This window comes from Botryllus schlosseri, chromosome 6, assembly GCF_051294905.1.
Source record: "Botryllus schlosseri isolate E-star chromosome 6, Bs_hap1, whole genome shotgun sequence".
In the NCBI taxonomy this organism is placed as follows: Eukaryota; Metazoa; Chordata; class Ascidiacea; order Stolidobranchia; family Styelidae; genus Botryllus; species Botryllus schlosseri.
In genome coordinates, this window is record NC_137241.1 from 21,574,949 (window position 1) to 21,590,219 (window position 15,271).

At 41.3% G+C, this 15,271-nt stretch overlaps 3 protein-coding genes across 5 annotated transcripts; 1 reads left to right on the forward strand and 2 right to left on the reverse strand.

Moving 5' to 3' along the window:
- Window positions 1–7,876: 7,876 nt before the first annotated feature.
- On the reverse strand, window positions 7,877–14,862 carry LOC145441518 (uroporphyrinogen-III synthase-like). Of its 3 annotated transcripts, XM_080319403.1 has the most exons (8): window positions 14,577–14,862; window positions 14,369–14,516; window positions 12,672–12,746; window positions 12,526–12,615; window positions 11,664–11,851; window positions 11,341–11,464; window positions 8,986–9,063; window positions 8,237–8,379 (listed from the first exon to the last, which is right to left on the reverse strand). In XM_080319403.1, the coding sequence occupies exons 1-8, from the start codon at window positions 14,706–14,708 to the stop codon at window positions 8,372–8,374; spliced, it is 843 nt and encodes a 280-aa protein (XP_080175529.1). In that variant the 5' UTR covers window positions 14,709–14,862; the 3' UTR covers window positions 8,237–8,371. The 3 variants fall into 3 exon arrangements, with proteins under 3 accessions (XP_080175530.1, XP_080175529.1, XP_080175531.1); XM_080319405.1 differs by lacking the exon at window positions 8,986–9,063 and having other exon boundaries at window positions 14,577–14,860; XM_080319404.1 differs by lacking the exons at window positions 8,986–9,063; window positions 11,341–11,464 and having other exon boundaries at window positions 7,877–8,379.
- Window positions 8,429–11,001, forward strand: LOC145441519 (piercer of microtubule wall 1 protein-like). The gene is made up of 2 exons (XM_080319406.1): window positions 8,429–8,896; window positions 10,684–11,001. Exons 1-2 carry the CDS (start codon window positions 8,778–8,780, stop codon window positions 10,946–10,948), a joined length of 384 nt encoding a protein of 127 aa, XP_080175532.1. The 5' UTR covers window positions 8,429–8,777; the 3' UTR covers window positions 10,949–11,001.
- On the reverse strand, window positions 14,859–15,218 carry LOC145440162 (sex-regulated protein janus-A-like). The gene has a single exon (XM_080317743.1). It carries the CDS (start codon window positions 15,216–15,218, stop codon window positions 14,859–14,861), a length of 360 nt encoding a protein of 119 aa, XP_080173869.1.
- Between the last annotated feature and the right edge of the window lie 53 nt (window positions 15,219–15,271).

Below are 15,271 nucleotides of genomic sequence, written 5' to 3' on the forward strand. Positions count from 1 at the left end.
TCAGACACCCACCTGGACCTAGGCGATGTAAAGAGGAGGCATGCACATGTTGTAGGCTACTACACTGATTGAAAAGTAAAATTAGATAATATAAAATAACAAGTGACATCGTTTCAAAACACCACAATATTGCGACAAAACAAAAATATAGGAATCAGAGGTGGTCAGTAAGAAAGTAAGTACTTCTGCTTTTTTGAAGTACTCAAGTAGTTTTCCAATACTTGCGGTACGTACTCAAGTAAATCTAATTTCGCACTAATTTTACTTCGTAATATTTTGTGATCTACTCACTTACTTTTCGCTATTTTCATTCTGTCAAGTAGAATTAGTTTAATCCTGCAATCAGAAAGATAGCCTGAGAAATTTAGGGGCTGTTTTCACGGGGTACCAGCATTTAATTTTCATAAAGGTTAAGTAAAACCCAGAATTTTCGTCGCGCTTCACGCAGAGCAGATATGGAGTGACAAATATTTTTTCGGATTGTGTGGTTCCGTTCACACCGCATTGTCGCCCATGTGAAATATTTGATCATAGTAAATATGGCCGATCATAACGTTTGAAACTGCCGTTTCGCAATCTAGCAATTACCTATCATATTGTAATCTAACAGGCCATGGCGTGTCCTAATCTGGAAAAGGGGACTCTGATTTCTCTGAGCGTTAGACCTGTTTTAGCAGACCACCGTTGAAACTTTCTGGACAAAAGACATGAAATATATTTTCCGCTTTTTAGATGTAGTATTTGTATTTCTCTTTCAATTTCCAGTATCATATTTTGAGTCCTAATTAGTTCCACTTCTTTTGTCTGGAAAACATACATGTGGAAATATAAAAGCATGTATAGTGATGCCTCTATTTTCCGTAAACAAAGCTACATGGCATTTTTACGATCCGTCATATTTTTATTAACGTATACTAATCGCGCACAGTGTTAACAGCGTATCCGATGCAACTGTAGCGTACCGCTCAATGATTATCCTAATTACCCTCGCTGATCACTGATTATGCTTCTATACTTGTTGCTGTTGCGAACCTATGTGTGTGGCATTCGCTTTTAGTCACCGTTTGAAGAACATCGCCGTTGTTTTAAGTTGCTTTTAATAAAAGACTTACGGTAACGTGTCGATGGGAAGGCGCCATGCCATATATATATATATATCGACTTTCAATTAAATAAAAGGGCAAAAGAAAACAGGAAACAAAAGAACATCAAGATAATCAGTTTTGGGCCCCTATTAAGCGCCTTCAGCGTGGGCGGTCGTGGGCGTCTTCGAGCGCTAGCCCGCGTTGCGCTAGCTTGGTCTCTATTGTCGAGCGCCATGTGGTTCTATTCCAGCCACCTCTACGCCATGTCATGCCATGGTATTTTCTTAAACTGGGTATTCGAGTAAACAAAGGATTAGAATCGCATTTCCATATCAATACTACCATTTGCGTCCCATGCATGGCCGTAACAGCACTTCGTCAGCCCCCCCCCAAAAAAAAGTTGGTCTTGGGCCCCCTATAGGGTGATAAACCGAACTTCTGGGGGGCTTCGCCCGCAAGACCCCCTTTTGGCTCTCCGCTATTTGCCGCTACTTGTCATCTATATTGAGTGGCCGTTTAGTGAGTCAGCTATATTCGCCTAGTCGCGAAGCGCGAAAAATTTCAATAATTAGTGATTGAATCGGTCAATATGATCGGAAATTGCATATATATTGCTATCAATTTTCATCCTCTGCTAACGTAATCAGATTTACCGGTAGAGCTGTGTGAGGTGTGTTTGAAAAGGTAGGACCCCTCAGTAATATTTAAACATCTTCGGGCGTATACCCGTTGGCAGGAACGAAACAGCACTTCGTCAGCCCCCCCCCCAAAAAAAGGGTCTTGAACTCCCATAGGGTGATAAACCGCCCCCCAATCACGATGTTCGCTTTTGCCACGAAATTAGTTGTACTGTTTAGTGAGCCAGCGCCACGCGCGAAAATTTTCGATAATTCATGATAAAATCGGTCAATAAGATCGGGAATTGCATATATATTGCTATCAATTTCTTGTCCTCTCTGCTCAGGTTATCATATTTACCGGAAACTGTAGGGACCGTAAATAATAAATATAGAATCGAATAAAAAAATATAGAATCGCCCAAACATACTATAAGGCTAAAAGACGCACACGATTTCAAATTGGTATTTCTTCACTGGCATATAGTTTTTTCCTGCGGGATGGTATTTATCTTCTGAGGTTCAGATTGCCAAGACAGGAACAGCTTTTGCAGCTTTTAGTGAATTGAGACCGCTTTTATAACTATACTTACTTACTTGAGTAGATTTAAAATCAGTCAATAATACTTCTACTTCAAGCAATTTTAGGTTGCTTTTAAAAGTATTACTTCTACTCGTACTTGAGTAGATTTTGCGTCGCTACTTCTACTTGAGTAGCTTTCTTGACTACTCTGACCACCTCCGAAAGGAAGGTGACGCAAGGACATTGCAGTATAGTCTTTCAAGTCGGACATCAACCTTGGCCTGAAGCGCTCGTACCCCTGGAGCTTTCAATAACATTTCTCGTACCCCCAGTACCTTTCAGTACAACTTCTGATGGTATAGCCTACCTATATCAATATCATATACAGCACCGTAACTGCCGCACCCCAAACCCCCCAATTGGGGGGGAAGCGAGCTCAAAGGGGGCCCAAAATTATTTCGTGAATTAGCATAAATTACGGAGTATTTTTTGAAAATTTATGTAGCATTTTCAAAAAAATTTTGCGCTCCGCGCGATTTCAAGTTGCCAGATATCTTCATTATTGGGTACTCTTCACCCAAGAAAATATACGCAAGATTTATAGAAATAGGCATATCGGCGTTGGCCATTGCCGCGCCACGACGCACGAAGATATAAAGTTTTAGGCCATGTAACATGCGATTCCAAGAGGTGTGCCAGAACGATCGGCAGCGAGAAAACCTTGGCCGAAAAGGACTGCGCTTATGCTGATACATATAGGTTTAATTATCCATAGGCGCCTAAATGACTGGTGACGAATATTCCTGTCTTGGCAATCTGAACATAACATAACATAACATGGTTGGGTTATATTTTTGATCTGAACAAGTCACACACAATGTACAATGCGATAAGACACAATGCGATGTCATGAACAGATAGGAGGATGTAGAACGACACGCATCAGTAGCGATCCTTTACTCTAACATCCACCTCGGCCTAGAGTGCCCGATGTCACAGTTCTTTTTCGATGTTGAAGCCGCGGCCCTTCCAACTAGTTCTTTTCCATTCATTGTGAGTGCTTTCTTTCGTCGGGTCTTTTTCTGGGCTTTTTTGTCGCCGTAAGAACGGCAACGGCAGGGGAAGAGGAGCCCAGATAAACCTCCGACGGGAATCCAACGCTATTCGTCTGCGTGCTGGGCGCTTATCGTAACCACTACACTATCTCCCCCAAGACAAATACACCCCGCACGGAAAAATTATATGCCGGTGAAGAAATACCAATATGAAATCGTGTGCGTCTTTTAGTTTAGTACGTTTATGCGATTCTACATTTTTTGATATTGCCGAGGTCACGAAATAACATCATGTAACGAAGTCATACCAACGGGGTCCGCCCGCCCAAAGATGTTTAATTATTATTTACGGGCCCTACAGTTTCCAAGACACTTCGGTCAGCTCTACCGGTTAATCTGATTACGCGAGCAGAGAGGACAAGAAATTGATAGCAATATAGGCTACACGCAATTCCCGATCTTATTGACCGATTCTATCATGAATCATCGAAAATTTTCGCGCTTCGCGCGTTCTCACTAAAGAGTGCAACTGATTTCGTGGTAAAAGCGAACAACATGATGAGGGGGGAGTCGATTTATCACCGTGTGGGAGCCCACGACCCAAGTACTTTTTTGGGGCCTGACGAAGTGCTGTTTCGTTCCTGCCGACAGGTATACGCCCGGAGATGTTTAATTATTATTATTGAGTGGTCCTACCATTTGAAACACACCTCACTCCGCTCTACCAGTAAATCTGATTACGTGAGCAAAGAGAGGATAAAAATTGATAGCAATATATATGAAATTCTCGATCATACTGACCGATTCAATCGTGAATTATACAATTTTTTCGCGCTCCGCGCGGTCTGTCGAGAAATCGTAGACACTAAACCAGTGATTCCCAAGCGCGGCCCCCAGATAGCCTTCTTGCGGCCCCAAAAATATATTACGAAATCGAGTTATGACTAAAAATAAAATTTATATTTATAAAATACTCTTGCTCGGCTTGGCCTCTGTAGTTTTTAATTATAGAATTGCAGGAAAGTTGTGAGTATAGACTGATAACGTTACGTCACTGCTGTTTCAATGCAATGTGCCCTAACTTTCCAGTTGAACGAGCAGTAGCTATAGATATAAATAGGTATTGATAACTTTCAAAACCGGAGGAAATTCTTAAAAAATGGTAAATTTTTGCCACTTCGTGGTCGCTTAACTAAAAAAGAAAAAGAGGCTCAACTCTCGGAAAATACAGTTTTTCTTTCACATTAACAGGTGGTTGACTGAAAAAAAGGTCAACTTTCCGGTCCAGCTCCGGAAATAGCCACCGTAGCGTTCCTATACAGTGCTGACTTAATGTATATCAGTGGAATTTGGCCCTATATGTAACCAAAATCCTCAAAAAAGAAGACAAAATCTCAAAAAATAAGACATTTGGGCGTCCTCCGAGGACACTTTAAAAAAATCAAAAAAGAGGACAAATCATCTTAAAAGAGGACGTATGGTAACTCTATGATAACTAGATGTGCAACACGTGACTCACGGTTGAATACGCCGAGATGCATACAGCTTAGCCGGCTAAAAGCAGCATAATTGGTAGAATGGTAGTCCTATAGTCAGGGCCGTAACTGCCGCACCCCAAACCACCAAATTGAGGGGGGCCGAGCTCGAAGGGGGCTTAAAATTATTTCGTGAATTAGCATAAATTACAGAGTATTTTTTGAAAATTTATGCAACTTTTTCAAAAAATTATCGCGCTATGTGCGATTTCAATTCGCCACATATCTTGATTATTGGGAACAGAAATTAGAAATGGGTATATCAGCGTTGGCCATGACCGCAACAGAACGCACCAAGACATATAAAGTTTTAGGCCATGTATAACATGTGACGCCAAGAAGTGTGTCAGAACGATCGGCAGCGAGAAAGCCTTGGCCGTAAAGGACTGCTTTTATGCTGACCAAAAACTTCGAAATACCAAAACTTTCGTTATATAAACAAAATACATATAGGTTTAATTGTCCATATAGGCGCCTAAATGACTGGCGCCGAATGTTCTTGTCTTGGCAATCTGTACCTCACAAGACAAATACCATCCCGCAGGAAAGAAAATTATATGCCAGTGAAGAAATGCCAATCTGAAATCGTGTGATCTTTCAAGTGGGTCTGGGCAATTCTACATTTTTTGATATAGCAGACAGGAGGTCACGAAATAACATCATGTAAAGAAGTCGTACCTGCGGTTCCGCCCGCCCGAAGATGTTTAATTTTACGGGGTCTGCAGTTTCAAATACAACTCTCACTCAGCTCTACCGGTAAATCTGATAACGTGGGCAAAGGGGACAACCATGCAATTCCCGATCTTTATTCACCGATTTTATCATGAATTATCGAAATATTCGTGCGTCGCGCTGTCTCACTAAACAGTACAACTTTAATTTCCGGGCAAAAGCGAACAACGTCATGCGGGGTCAGTTTATCACCCTATGGGAGCCCGGGGTCCTGACGAAGTGCTGTTACGTTCCTGCCAACGGGTATACCGCCGGAGATGTTTAATTACTATTGAGGGGGCCTACCTTTTCAAACACACCTCACTCAGCTCTACCGGTAAATCAGATAACGTGAACAGTGGCAGGATAAAAATTGATAGCAATACATGCAATTCCCGATCATATTGACCGATTCAGTCATGAAACCAAAGAAATTTCTCGCGCTTCGCGCGTTTAGGCGTGAAAAGCTGATTCAATCAACGGACACTCAATGCAGCAGATAAGTAGCGGTAAACAGTGTACAGTTTTGAAATCTCGCCAGGGCTATAAAACTACTCGGAAATAGCTATGATGACTGTTTGGGTCCGTTTCATAGCCGTAGTATTCGTGCGGCCCCGACCATACTCAGAATTTCTAAATTTGGCCCTCACACCGAAAAAGTTTGGGAACCACTGCACTAAACGGACACCCAATATAGATGGTTAGTAGCGGTAAACTGCGTACAGTCTGATGGGGGATCTGGGGGAAGCCCCCCAGAAGTTGGGTTCATCACTCTATGGGGGGCCCAAGACCAACGTTTTGGGGGGGGGCTGACGAAGTGCTGTTACGGCCCTGATCATATATATGCTTAATCGCTCATACCGCGAAGTTTGATTTGAATAAATCTCACTAGAAAGTTTTCCACTTTTTATTAATTCGCAATTTTTTTTAGGTTATAGATGGCGTATACGCCAAATTCCACATAATGTATATCTCGTACCCCGAATTTGGTGATTTGTACATTATGAAAACGATGAGGTATGCAATATGCTCCCTCTAATTTTTCACGAGTCTGCGCGCACTCACCAACTCACTGCGCGGCCCCTTCGACAACAGTGCGTAACGACTAAAAAAATAGGTCATCAATACGGCTTACTGGTGCGCGGCACAGATTTTCCGCGCACGCGCGCAGCTTAGAGGGAGTATTGGTGGTATGTGAGGGTTAAACAGCATGCGATTCAAGTTTCCGCATGCAAAGAGAATTCAGTTATTTTACTACAGTGTCATGAATTTACCTGATTTTGCGCTGCGGTACTTTCGGCACGCTTCCACTGTTTATTGTGAAATCAAATCGAGAATGTGCATGATTGGTTGTGCGTCACCCGCCAAACGTAATACACCAGCACTCCCATCAGAACATACTCTCCACATGGTTAGGTGATGGTTTTGACGAGATTCCCTTCGCTGAGGTCGAAAATTGAAGTAGTAGGTATGCTGAAGGCTCGGGTTTTTCTACCAGGCCGTGAATCGATCTTTCAGTTTCTTCCTCAGTGTAATTAACCAAATGGCAACGGATCGCTGGCGAGCGCTCTATACGATTGCCTGAAAAGCGCTCGATGATCTGTTTGTATAGTCTCTTGAGTGTTCAGTCTTACGTATCACGTTGCCTATAGTTACAGCGCTATGCCTCGCACCAAAGGTATCACAATAACATTACGGCGACAACGGCTAAAGGTGTGCGGCATCGGTAAACTGATTCTCAGACACAACCAGTATATGACAGAAATATGAAGTCTTGGTTGTTTCGAGTAGTTCGAGCTTAGGGGCCATCTTCAACATCAGCTTGACACGGTTTGGGAGATGTAATAATAATTTGTTTTGGAAAGGTTCATGCATACCAATGATCTCGATTCTGCCGATGTTACTTAATTAGGTGATCAGCATAGGGCTGCTGTTCAATACCCTCGCAGTTTTCACACATTAACCCAGCTCTTTGATAATGCGAAACTGAATGAAGTATAACAGCTGTCGTGTCTGTCTTTGGGTTCAAGATTTGACCCGCCAATAATCAGGGATATGTAGATTCCAGCAGAGGAGGACAAAGAAGTCATCGTTGGTACTCAAGTATCAGTAGGGTACAATTTCTACCAGTTCTAAGTTATCTAGGCCTAGGTTCGAAAACTGTTAAGTAGAAGTAGTTTCAAATCACAACTACTATAGTAGGTACTTACTGCAATAGGGCAAAACCTACTTGAGTTACTCCCAAAAAGGGGAAGTGCAGCGCTACTGAACAGTGAACACATTCGAATCTAGCTATCCAGTTCTGGATATCCCTGGTCAATAACGAACCAGAATAAACACAAACAACAACTGATAGTGACAGAATGGTGAAGTATCAAGCATATCATTACAGATTCATTCGGCACTACAAATCAATCAATGAACCAACCACATAGACTGTGAAAGCACTGGAGGTTCAGGAAGTTGTTTGTCACATTATGCTATGGTATGCTTAATATCTTTCTAAGAAATTTACTGTAGCAGGCTGCGAAAGGAAATCGAAGTTGCAATAATTCGGCAGGGTATAAACAAGTCTTACCCCACCTGGCTCAGCTCAGAGTGGTCAGTTTTGAATTGCAAAATATCAGAATTTGGATGTCTCTTGTCCTGAGTATCGTGATTTATAATCCAAATTCAATCTCCCAGATCTAAGGGTTCGGCTAACTACTAGTATATCTCTCTTTTTTTAGTGCAGTAACTTTGCTTCCTAGTGCTCCTTGCATAGAATTTTTGCATTGTATTTGCATTTTTCCTGCTGTTCAAGAGATCATCGGGACTTTCAAAGGTGCATTCCAGGCTGCTGACTTCAGTCATCTGTAAACAGAAGAGACATGATTCGGCTGCACAATGCACGGCGTACACGCAAAAATGGATGGTTTCAGACTTACAGCGAAGGGAATAGTAATATAACATAAATTGTTCCTCGATCAAAATTAGTAACGTTCTGATATCATGATGTCAAAGCAATACTGTGGGCCGCTGCAGTGTCATTTCTAGTTCACAAAAAGGAAGCATAGGTGCAAACATGAGGATACACAGACCAGATTCCAGACCTACACTGCAGTCTTACAGCCCTGTTACCAATCAGTCACTCGTTCGTTCATTCTGTTTTCAAACCCTCAACATGCACACAAACACTTAAATTTTCTCAATACTAACAGGTGTATCCTAATCTTACACGTGCAGGCATTTGCCAGCCAACCAAATTCACAATGTCAAGCGCCGCGATGAACAGGGAAGATTCGTCCTCTCAGGCTACATCAGATCTATACAAAGTCGATCACGACTTGCCTCTCCGATTTCGGCAGCCAGATGTCCTCAAAGGATATAGGTAAGCCTACTAGGGAATAATACTTCCAATCATACGCAAAAAACGCATAGCAGGATATAGGCGAATGCCATTTAGTTCGGGGAACATACCATATTCCACGACTGTGCTTGAACCCGACTGATGTGTGCATCGATGATGACTCTTGCATGTAATTAACACGTATTTTTCTTAAATGTAGTGTAAGTAAATTTTAATGCAAGATATTAGGATTGCCTCTAGTACAGCGGTTCTCAACCGGGGGTCCGCGAAGCAATTTCAGGGGGTCCGCGAGATCTCTAAATTTTTAAAATGTTTGATAACCTAATTTTTATTTTATTTTTTAATTTGAGAAAGCATGAGACTGTTTCGCACCACAACTGCTAAAACCTCACAACTCATATCATCATAATAATCGTCTGACATGGACTATGGTAGTGTGGAAACTCATTTTCATTGCCAATTTTCGAGTAACCTGCTGATACAGACATACTGCTGTTTAGAGACGTTTTGATGGATTATATAAAAATCTATATATGTGAAGATAGTAACGTCTATCAGGGTGACTTCGTAATGTCTGCGAAACCTTCTCCATTTGAAGTTGTCAGTCTCATCAAATAAGTGAACAGTCGTTTGAAATAAAAAATTTCAGAAGTATTTCCATAATTTGTCCCAATGCAGGGAACAGCTTCTTGGAGGTACAGAACTTTAATATACAATTGAATAATTTAATCATATTGAAATGAACCCAAATATTTTCGCCTGACACTCGTCATAAATCGGACAATGATATACCTGCTTCTAAAGTTCGGCTATCAGATTTGGCGCATTCTTATTGCGGATGCCCTATCGACAAAGCTGATTTTTTGATGAAAAAGGACTAGGGAGTGTTTCGTTGCTATCAAAGCATTACGCTCCAACCCTGAAATTATTATCACCAGTTATATTGGTATGCAGCCTTGTCTTGTTAATGTTCAATTGTTCATCTTCGAAAATGTTTGCTCGTAAATTTATATGTAAACCCGAACAGAACAAGTCGTTTCATGACAGTATTTTTCTGGTTCGAAAACTTGGATTTATTCTTTGGAGCATAAAATCTGTAAATTAGGATTTCACTTTGACGGTAGAAACTCTCTGCGGGCCGATCAAAATGCCGTCGCGGGCCGAATCCGGCCCGCGGTCCGTGTGTTTCCCGTCCATGCGCTATAGATGCTGGACGTAATATGTTCATAAAATATGTGTTTTTTCATTTTGGTGACATAAATGTTGCGATCACACCAAAAGTATCGTCGGAAGCGTTATGCGTTAATATCACATTAGCCTCCATCTAACTTTGCGGAAATGGTTTTCCGCACTCCTCGCTCATATCAAAACGAAGACGCAGATTTTCAAGACACGACCACTTACTTCAAGAAATACAGCAGCAAAATTAGCTTTGAAATGATAAAAGTCTACCAATTTCTACATAAATAGTATGATGTTATCTTCAAGAAAAATCATTATTTTGCTGTGTATCACAAGCCTACAGTTCATATTTGCACAAGACAGATGAAGGTTGCACCATAATAGAGCTAAAACTTGAGGGGGTCCGCGAGGGTCCGTGACGGTCAAAAGGGGTCCGCGAAGCCAAAAAGGTTGAGAACCACTGCTCTAGTATATTCGCGAATGGATCCACAGTTCAGATTGGTTTTGGCATTTGGAAAAAATTAATTCAAGATTCTGTATATTCCCAAGTCGAAACTGATTTATCTCTCATGTAACTAATAGTCGTACAATACACATGGTCGATATTCACCAACACTCGTTTTTAGAACCCAAGAACCGCACCCAATCTATCGCAGTTCCAGTATGGTTTACGGCTCGAGAAAACCTACAGTCCACGAAGTGCCGGTGACATATCAACCGCGCTCGCAACGATTTTCTACCCATCTCGGACTATGTGGAATGTACAGAAACCATTCCTTGAATACCTTCGTTGAGAAAAGCAAAGTGACGCAGCCGGACAACGCTGGACTCACTGCGGTCGATCGACAGAACTATCATAAAAGCTATAATCCGAGCCCTACCGTCGGATAATTTATTACCTTACATCTTTACAATACAATTTTCTACGAATCCACCTTCTTAAATTAGCCTCATTGCATGATACCGACACATTAATTACAGCATAGAGGTTAATTCGTGTTTACCAGTGGGCAACCTCAGCATCTCATCATGTAGGTCAAATCCAGCATGCAAATGCAATAACGAGTGACGTGTTGGCTTTGCGTCGACTGAAGTTTAGGTTGACACCTTGAGTGTGCAGCACTCTTTTACAGGTTACATCAAGTTTAATCCAAGAATCTAACTATCTCTAAAAAATACACTTACAATAGCGCAATTCACCACAATTGTCAGCTTGCAATAGAATAAAGCAGTTAAGCATGGATGTTGCAAGATCAAGTGGACAGAAAAATCGAGGCATTTACCTTCCTTAGATCGAGTTTCTATAGCCAAGGATAGTGATTCCGGGGTGGGATGATGTGCAACGCAGTACGGTTTCACGGAACTTTTCACCAATGATTCAGCTGTAGCCTTACCGATGGCAGCAAACTAAATGAATAGTGACACAAAAAGTTTACTTGTCATATTTATGCCGAGATATCAGGGCCAGACAACAAGTAGGCTACCCATGACGTCACACATTTGAATACCTGCTAGTTGATATTGATATCTCTCATAAGCAGGTTAATTCATAAAAATTTTCAGTCGGTAGCCGACATGTTATCTACAGGTCCACTAGATTACTTACTCGTAACTGCCTCAATTCTTGGCGGTAAATGCTCGAAAACTTTGGCATACTGAAAGTCACTCCGGATGGACTGAAGAACACAGCTACAGTGTCGGAAGGGATTGCGTTTGATGCAAATTCGGTAATATTGTCGTGAATATCCGAGTGTTCGGTAGTCTCGTATACTGTTACACAGGTCAGGTGACAACCTACCATAAAGAGTTGAAATGGTGAATAATAAACAGCTTTCAAAGTCAGACAGACACTGACAATCAATATTTTAGTAAAAGGATGAACATTTAACTTCAGTTAAAAATCCTGATGATGAGAAGCCAGGGTTGTAATGACGAGAGACATGATGATTTTAGATGACTCGACTTGACTCGAGTCATTTTCAAATGCGAAAAATGACTTGACTCGAGTCAATTTTTGTATCGACTCAACTTGTACTAGAGACATTATGCATGACACGAACCAAGTCATATAACTCAAGACTAGGTCGGCCAAGAATAGTAAAGTAATCACATTATTGGTACTTCGTCTATCAGTCCTGATACTTGGAAAACAGGGTCAGAAACTGTTAAGATTAGGGAAAATCTATTATGAATGAGAGTCATTTTATCACTCGGGCAGGGGCCTACAATACGTAAGCCCCGCTCGGGCAGAGTTAAAATAAGTGGGTTGAACCGGATTGAACTGAAAACTGGACAGTGAACATAATGACTTGGACTCGAGCCAAAATTATAAAAGCGAGATTGACTTGTGACAACCCTGCGAGAAACAGTAATTAACAAGTACGGTACTAAACAAATTAAAATATGACTGGTGTCAATAGGCATTGGCCTACAAAGACGTGAAAATCATTTGATAGGCATGCACTTACCTGCTTTTTTAATCATATCGGGTAGAACCTCTCTTTTCATTTGACCACATGGAAATAAGTATTTTTCATTTCGATCACTTTTCTCGGCATCTAATAAGAGAAAATACTCCAAACCGGGATATTGTCAATAAAACAACGATATTCACCTTTTATAATCAATTCAGCAAGTTGTTCCGCACTTCCAGTATTTGACCCAAAAGTTTCAAAACCTAGTTCTTTGGCTGAAAATTAACATCACATTATCTCCGAGGGAAGGTGTGATATCGAATGCCGACTATTGGGATTCACAGTAATATTACATACATTACACTAAAATTAAATAGTCAGGCCTTCAATAATACTGTGCTTACGCCAATCAATTTGTAACACTGAGGACTATCAAATGAACCACTAAATGCACAGATCTTGTGCAAAACCAGAGATTCTGCATCATGTTTTGAGATCAAGAATAAGTATGAACAATACAGCTTTAAATGTGGGTATATGTCAATCCATAATGCAAATAAACGGACATGGAAATGGTGAGCTAGATGTCAGTACTGACAAGAATTCACTACTAATTATGTCATTGTGATCAACCAAGAGTACTATTCTAACTTCTACTCAAGTAATCGGTTGCCAGTGAACTCGGCACTTGGTGAATTCGGCCGGACAAACTCGGCACTTGGTGAATTCGGCCATTGGTGAATTCGGCCGTCGTGAAATTTTGTAATAAAGTGTATTAATAACTATGAATATGAATATAAAGTGTATTAACAGCTATTAATATGAATTATTAAACTAATAATAGTATTATCAAGTGATTCGTCAATCTTGTAAGGAGGTCAGGGCATGCGTAGATCACGCAGTCATGGCGTGATTGGATCACGTGATTACGGATTGCGCAAGTGCGGGAGATAACGCGACGTTCACATATCGACCACGCGTGGTCGGCTCAATGTTGATTTGACTTGGCGACAATGGCGAGGGACGGACGTACGACTTTTGAGAAGATGGATCTCTGTGTTTTATGTAATAACGAAGTTTTAAAGGATCACCAATAAATGTTTCCCACGAACACGAACAAAAATTTATAGACGTCAAAATAAATTGTTTTTTTTTGCGCCTTTGGAGAGACGGATACTAGGGTTGGGGTGGGGGTAATAGGGTTGGGGAAAGGAGGATATTAGGGTTGGGAAGGCGGTGTTAGTTTTTGGGGAAAGAGGGATATTAGACGTAGGTGGGTTAGGGTATCTCAAGATTAGGAAAGGGGGGATATTAGGTTGGGGGAAAGGGGGATTGGAGGTGGGTTAGGGTATCCCAAGATTAGGGTTGGGAGAAGCAGGGTATTAGGGTTGGGAGTTAGGGGGAGATTAGGGTTGGGGGTTAGGGGGAGATTAGGGTTAGAGAAAGGAGGATTGGAGGTGGGTGGGGGTCAAAATTGGGGTAGGGAAAGGGGTATATTAGGGTTGTGGGAGGGGGATATTACGGTTGGGGAAAAGGGGGATTGGAGGTGGGTTAGGGTCAAAGTTGGGGTATCTCAAGATTAGTACCGAGTTCACCGGCAAACATTCCAGTAACCAATCATGGTGACCGGTACCACTACGCGATCTACCACGGCACGTGATTCTTCTTTATCTGAGATATATATTTGATGCATTTTATTACAAAATTTCCCGAGGGTCGAGTTCGCCAATGGCCGAATTCACCAATGGCCGAATTCACCAAGTGCCGAGTTCACCAAGTGCCGAGTTCACTGGTAATCAAGTAATCAAGGTGACCACAGGGATTAATTAATGCTACTGGACCTCTTGGTTACGGTGACATGACATGCGAAACACACACACAAAATAAATATATTTACCGAGTTTCTCAGTTGCTTTTCCCACAACATAACACTTCAATGATTTCAAGACAGTTGGATCAATAGATTGTGTTTGAATTATATTTTGTAGAGCTTTGATGGCATTCCCGCTGGTGAAAATGATGCTAGTAAAGGACTTTTCGAGTATCTGCAATATGGTAACAATATAGGCTAAAAATATCTACAACTACACGCATATGGAACTTACACTATTGAAAAGTTGCTCCTGATTTATAAACGAAAAGGATAGAACGGGAATAAATGTCACTTCGCCAAGATGGCACAGTTTCTCAAGATATGGGTCAGAGTCCTTTTGTTCTTTCAGAAGTAGAATCCGCATTACTAAATTACGTTATTTGATCAGATTGGTGATTGCTTCTATATTCAATTTCAATGAACAACAAATATTACAGAATACAAGCAATCGTTGAAATCTATAACCGATGTATGCTCTAAAATGAATCTTTCTCGTTCAAATTACTTCCACCTTTTAGTAACCTTCATTCGATGTTACAATTTGGTAATCTGGATATTTTGATCGAAGTATTGTCTCGGTTATGCTGTGATCAGCTCTACCATATGCTACGGAATATCCGTAAACTTTCAAGGTTTTCTCTTTGGAATTATGGGCTATTCTTCCTCCTCCAAGAGGACGGGTGTCGAACCCGAGTGCTTCGATGCCTGGTGAAAAGTGTTCGTAAACGTCGGCGTGGTACTCGGCTTCTGCACTGCCCCGTACAACAATTTTCCCTACTCCTGATAATGATTCCGCTTTTATTAACACGTATTTGAATGTTTCTTCATCTATGACAACATCGGGTATTGCATCCAATTTCTGCGTCTCTGACATTTCCAACCGAGAGACTCCGTTCTTCTGCTTGCAGCCAAACTGTCAGCGCGTAT